General features: G+C 43.2%; 1 protein-coding gene across 2 annotated transcripts in view; it reads left to right on the top strand.

Annotated features, from left to right (window-relative positions):
- ano2b (anoctamin 2b) overlaps positions 1-5,718 on the top strand; it is a 54,005-nt gene extending 48,287 nt beyond the window's left edge. For both annotated transcript variants that reach the window (XM_076011440.1, XM_076011442.1), the window contains 2 exons: positions 3,353-3,458; positions 4,665-5,718. In XM_076011440.1, coding sequence (XP_075867555.1) covers positions 3,353-3,458; positions 4,665-5,033 — 475 coding nt within the window. In that variant the 3' untranslated portion in view covers positions 5,034-5,718. The remainder of the gene's footprint in view (positions 1-3,352; positions 3,459-4,664) is intronic.
- Positions 5,719-6,000: the final 282 nt, after the last annotated feature.

Genomic DNA, 6,000 nt, shown 5'->3' on the forward strand with positions numbered 1-6,000 from the left:
TGCTGCCTGACAACGTCATTCAAACCCAATAAGGACTGTAATAAAAATAAAATAATTTTGTTCTTGCTATTATTTTCAACGTTTTAGCGGTGACTTAAATTATAAGGTGGGAAGCCTTGGGCCCCGGTTTACTTTGCACAACTTAAAATGTCGTAAAGTGACTTCCAAGGGGAGGAAGGCGAATAGATCAAAGTAAAGACAGAAGAAGGAAGAGTCGGGCTCTCACAGGGCACATTCCTCACTCATGACTGTATAAGGAAAAGGGTTCAGACACCAAGAGGTGAACACACGTACAACAGCCCAGTCCAGTGTTGGAGCAATGTGCATCATGTGTTAGTGAGATCGGACCGTTTTTATCCCCTTTTTATTCAGCAGTGGATTTGTTTTCTTTAACCAGCTTCATTTTTAAGTTTAATCGCTCCTGTGTTTGCTTTCTTCTCCTCAATCATTCATGACAAGAATTAGTAGCTCGCAGTTTGAGCCAGCATCAAGTAGCATATAATGCACAGGACCTATTATTATTATTACTGTAATGTATCAGAATTTGTTTAGCAGCTATAATTGAAGCTGCATTGTCTGACTTGGTGTTGTCACAATGTAGAGTTAGAATACGTTGTAAAAGTGTAGTTTTTATTTAAATATGTGCATAAATGAACAGGGTTTGTACACCTACGAGCACACCTGTAGGTTTCTAGTATCGCAAACTCGTTATGAGCAGTACACCCTTTGTTTTCTGTCAGGCACTAAGCAAGAGAAGGACAAGATGGAAGTAAAGAAATGCAGTTCCTGCACCAGTTTGTTTTGGTTTACAGGCGTAGTTAATTGCACACGACAACATCTAGCAGTGATAAGACTGCCAAGGATGCAAGTTGTGGTACTAGTGCAAATACAATTGGAATTTGATATACAATTCCATTTTATTTAAGGTTGTGTGACATAGTTGGTGTTTAACCACATATTTTTGAAGTGGTGGCACCGGACCACTAAAGTGATGTTGCCTGGATTTACTTGCACATGTGACTGCTGACTGGCTAAAAGGGAAGGAAGGCAGCTTCATCTATATCTGTAATTACCCAAATTGTTGCGTTTTTCGTGAGTAAAACTCTTACTTCTTACTTCTCCTACCATCGTTTCACTACAACCAGTGGTCTAGAAAGCTGCATTCCTCTGCCTGGAGATGAGCTTCAGAATATCAATGAGATGGATTGTGTTCCATCTCTGTCCTTGAAAGGAATGCCCTTTGTTGAACTTGACAGGGAAGGGATATCTCTTCCTCAAACAGACCCCAAGTACTATTAACTCCCCTCATTTTAAAGAAATGTATTGCAAGTAGAATAGAGGTAAACTGGTACACATTCGAGCTGGGTTGTGTTTCCATACAGATTTTTAGTGGTGACTGGTGAGATTAAACTGAAACAGACAAAACCAGTCATTTTACAAAATGGTAGTGATTATATTTGTGAGGGCTGTCTGAGTCTTCAAATTCTCATCCAGTGAATTACAATGTGATTTGTTCCAAAAGCTTAGTTTCAAATATGGTTTAAGTGGTGTACCACAATAGGTGTCACCACAATTTCAGTTTTAAATGAAAACGTTTTGCAGGACAATTGAAAGCAACCTAGTATATTCTGCATCCACATTTTTGTTGGCTCCATTGTGCCCTAATAACAATGGAAATGGCCTAATAAATATTACACTAGCTGTCTGTCATGTCAAGATTGCAAAGCACAACTGGAGCAATTTATTCTTATTCTCCATTTCCATATGTGACCTATTGGAGCTGAATGGTTTCATCATCATCATTTTGACTGTAATGAGGGTCAGACACTCTTTAAGTGTCCAGCCTCCAGCTGGACTGCGTCCAGCTGGAGGCTGCTTCTTCAGACTCTTCGGTCAGCTTGACAGCAACGACATCACATGTCGCAAGTCTGCGACGATATCGATGTTTCCGCTGGTGCTTGTGTTGTCGACAGAAACCAGCCTATGATCAGATGGTACAATTATAAACAGTTGGAAACATAAGCCTGTAAACAGTTTATCATACAGGACCTACTAGTGTTCACATTGGACAGTCTTAAGTCTAAAGCTAAAATTCTGACATAAGCGGGAACTTCTCACAACGTAGCCAACAAAGAACCAGATACATCATCATCCTGGTCTTTATGAAATGCATCATAAGGTGCAAAAAGTGCTCGACGAAAAATGTAGACATTATCGGAACCTGCTGCAACCAGCAGACTCGGAGCGCCTGAATCGTAAATCTTTTCCCTGCGCTTCCCCCACCTGCCCCTTATAAAAAACTCGGCCCGGTTGCCCAAATGATTTCCAGCCGGTAGCTTCGACTCCTGATGGCGATGCCATGCCTAGCGCTTCAAAGGCTTCATTAGCTCCTTGTTTGCCCTGGACCTGCTGCGGTTTCCATTCCCCCTTCAGAAGACCGAAGCCAATGCTATATATTACCCTAATCTACAGCTCAGCGGCACGGCCTCAGATCAAGCACTTGGGTGGGGTGGGGGTAAATATTTGGCAGACATGGTGCAGACGCCGACATCGCCATCTCCTCTCACTTTAGTAATGAGTAATGAAGACTTGGGTAAATAAAGACAGTCTGCGTCTCCACGTCACACGTCTTGGGTTGATGAGGTTGCCCCTGGAATTATGAGTGTATTCCAAAGTTCAGGGCTAGAAAGTAAATCACCTGGCAGTCAGTATTTTCTACCCGGTTTTGGAAACTGACCCAGGAGGAACTGAGAACTGAGAGTGACTCTGCAGCAGGGAAAAGGCAAATACATTTACCTTACGTGAACCTTCAAATACCTTTCACCGCATTGGAGTGATTTGGAGGAGGACCTTTCTGATAATTTGATCATTAATGTGTTCATTTTCCACCAGCAACTTTCGTTGGCTGCCAATAAGGTCACTGAACCTGAATCCTGCTCCTGTATCTGACTGCTCGTTCCCTTATTTTGTGCCTTTAGTTCCTTTGTGTGTTTGCTTTGGTTCCCGTCTTCAGTCAGCTTGCCATGTGGTTCAACTTTTCTGCCAGTTGTTTTAACAGCACAGTAAAGACTGTTTACCGCAAAGAAAGCTCAAGAAAGGAATCCCAATAAAGTTTATTGAAAGGTGGGAGGGGGAGGGGCAAGCAGGAGAGAGAGAGGCCTTCAGCCAATGAAATAAATTCAGCCACAGGTGGACCTGAGATGCCCTCTGAAGTGGTTACAACAGCAATGCTGCACTCAAATTTGATTAAAAAAACAAAAAAAACAAACCTCAAACCCAAAAGCCAAAGTAAAGATTTTCTATTTATTTACTTATTTAGCATTTTCACGAGATTCCTTTGTGTTTGTTTTAGGTATAAGGACTACAGGGAACCACCATGGTCTCTTGATGCGTACACCTTCTCCAAGCAGTACTGGTGTGTCCTGGCTGCAAGACTGGCGTTCGTCATCCTCTTCCAGGTGCGTGCTCTGCGTGTCGGGACTCTCTGCTGCAGTGTCAGGTTTGTGGGGCACAACCAATATTTAAAAAAAAAAAAGCACAACTGCAAGTGCGATGGAGCGTGATTGAGGAGGATAATCTCACAGGCGTATTTATCTTTAGTGGTCGCAACACATGGTCGCTCTGTACTCAAATGGCCCGAGCATTAATCGGCCTCATGTGTGTCCGTGTATAAATGTTGTGCTGTCCTGCAGGGGGAAACAATTAATAGCTCGATAATTGTACAGGCAAACAGGTGGGTCTATCTTTGTTCGTTAGGTGGGACAGTACCAGATGCCTGCCCGACTGTCTGGTCTCATCTCACACGGCAAACAACGCCCCTAGCCCGCCCTCCTGTTCCTCCTCATAATTTATGTCTAACAAATGCCCCACAGATTTCACACAGTTCTCAGAAAAGTCTCCTCGAAGGTGCGACTGGGGAGGTGGTAAATTGCGTCGAGCAGAGCCATCGTGTGATTTTTGTCAAGCATGGACACTTGAGATTGAAAATCTCTTTTGCAGGAGGGTCGTGGCCGAGATTGGCAGCAGCACAGTGATGCTTTTTTTTTGTTGTAACATTTATATATGTTTTTTTTACTGCACCGTTTAGGTTGTGTATGTCTGTATGTCAAATGTGTAAGTCACCAGTTGACAATGAGCAGTTTAAGTCCTGCACAGCTTGACAAGGAAAGTTTTGTAAAGCTTCAGTTATATATACAGTATGTATTTATATGAATGTGTGTGTGTGTGTGTGTGTGTGTATATATGTATATATAAACTCTATGCTTATAAACAAAATCATTTTTTAGTTAAATTTCATAACCGTCAGCAACTAATGTCAACAACTCATAAACCCAATATTGAATCAAATCCGTGAAAATGAAAAACACCAAAAAGCACACAAACCCCAAATGCCACAAATGAAACTCAAATAAGCATTAAAACAAATCATACCTTGCTCCGCAGAGAAAATGTACAATAATATAAACGTTAAATGATGTACAAATAATCTAATGTCAAAACCAAAATAAAAACTTTCAAAATAAGAATAATTCAAGCTGCAGTTAAAGTACTCAGGAAAAAAAAAGAAAACTAATATACATAAACACAACAAATTACTTATACAAAAAACACAATGATCACAACAAACTTAAAACTACCATTTCTTGTCTTTTGCTCCTTGTCAGAATCTAGTGATGTTTCTCAGCCTGGTGGTGGCGTGGGTGATCCCCGACGTTCCCAAGACCATCGTGGAGCAGCTTAAGCGCGAGAAGAAGCTCCTGGTCGACGTTTTCCTGCAGGAGGAGAAGGAGAAGTTCCAGCTCATCCGCAGCCTCTTCTCCAAGGACCCCACTCTCCAGACGTCCAACCTAGTTCAGGGCCCCTGTGTGCCTGGTCGCTACAGCACTCTGCCGTCTGGCCACACGCGCCCTTCGGCTGGCGATGTAGGGGGAGACGGGCCGAGGGCGAGGTGCAGGGCCGCCAGCTTCAGCCAGTTCACCAGGAACAGCCCTCAGCAACCCCGCAACGAGAATGCGAGACATACGGCAGTGTGACCTGTTCCCCGGCCGGGCCCTCGGGACCGGGTTGCCTCTTTGTCCGCGAACGTCTCTGCTTTGTGTCTCTTGTGTTGGAGTGTGTGACGCAGTAGTGCTGTGCTCTAATGAAAGAAAATTGTTTGCATCGTTTTAAACTCATTTAAACAACAACAAACAAACAACAGTAGTTATCGGTCGCATTGTGCTTCAATAATGCAACATCTTCTCTGGTTGAATGGATGTCCGCGTGTTGCCCCCCACCGACTGTTCACCCAATAAAGTGATGTTTCTTTTGTTTTGTTTTTTTACACTTGTTGGTTTAAGATGAAACCTTTTTGTTTTTAGTGAGGCACACTTGCTTCATAGCGTAGACAAGCAATAACTCCTGTGTTTTGGCTGTACAAGTTGACTTTGCCTCAACCGGTGGACTGCGAACAAGGTGAGACAGACGGACAACTGGATGTCTTTGTCAGGGCTGGAGGGGGGGTGCGGGGGGCTGCCAGCCTCGCACATTCTCACGTCTCAGCGTGTCTGTGTTTTGAAGGGAATTTGTAGCATCTGAAACATTCCACACTTTGAGTACTGTCTGTATTTTTCTTCTTCACCGACTCGAAGCACAGGTAAGCCTTCTAGATGAGCTAACACGTTTCATTTACCAGGGACGAGGAAGCCCCCCCCCCCCCCCGAACAGCTTCCCCCCACTCATACTGGTGAATAAGAAAAACTGGAAACACGTTTGGATGAGCTGTCCCTTTAGTGTGCGAAAAGTAAACGTCCTGTTACTAAGTCTGCAGGCGAGTAGCTGAAACGTTTAGGTCACTGCTGGCTAAATCTCATCCATGTAAATGAACGTACGTGGTGTCGGAGAACTTCAACATTCGAGAAACGCGATTTACTGCTAGAATTTAACGAACGAGGCAACTCATGTTCGTTTTAATGTTTTTCATATTGTTTGATTTACATAAAAAAACTAACTGCATTGTCA

This window comes from Nelusetta ayraudi, unplaced genomic scaffold (genome assembly GCF_046127955.1).
Source record: "Nelusetta ayraudi isolate G7.1 ecotype Tasmania unplaced genomic scaffold, CSIRO-AGI_Nayr_v1 ptg000135l, whole genome shotgun sequence".
Lineage (NCBI taxonomy): Eukaryota > Metazoa > Chordata > Actinopteri > Tetraodontiformes > Monacanthidae > Nelusetta > Nelusetta ayraudi.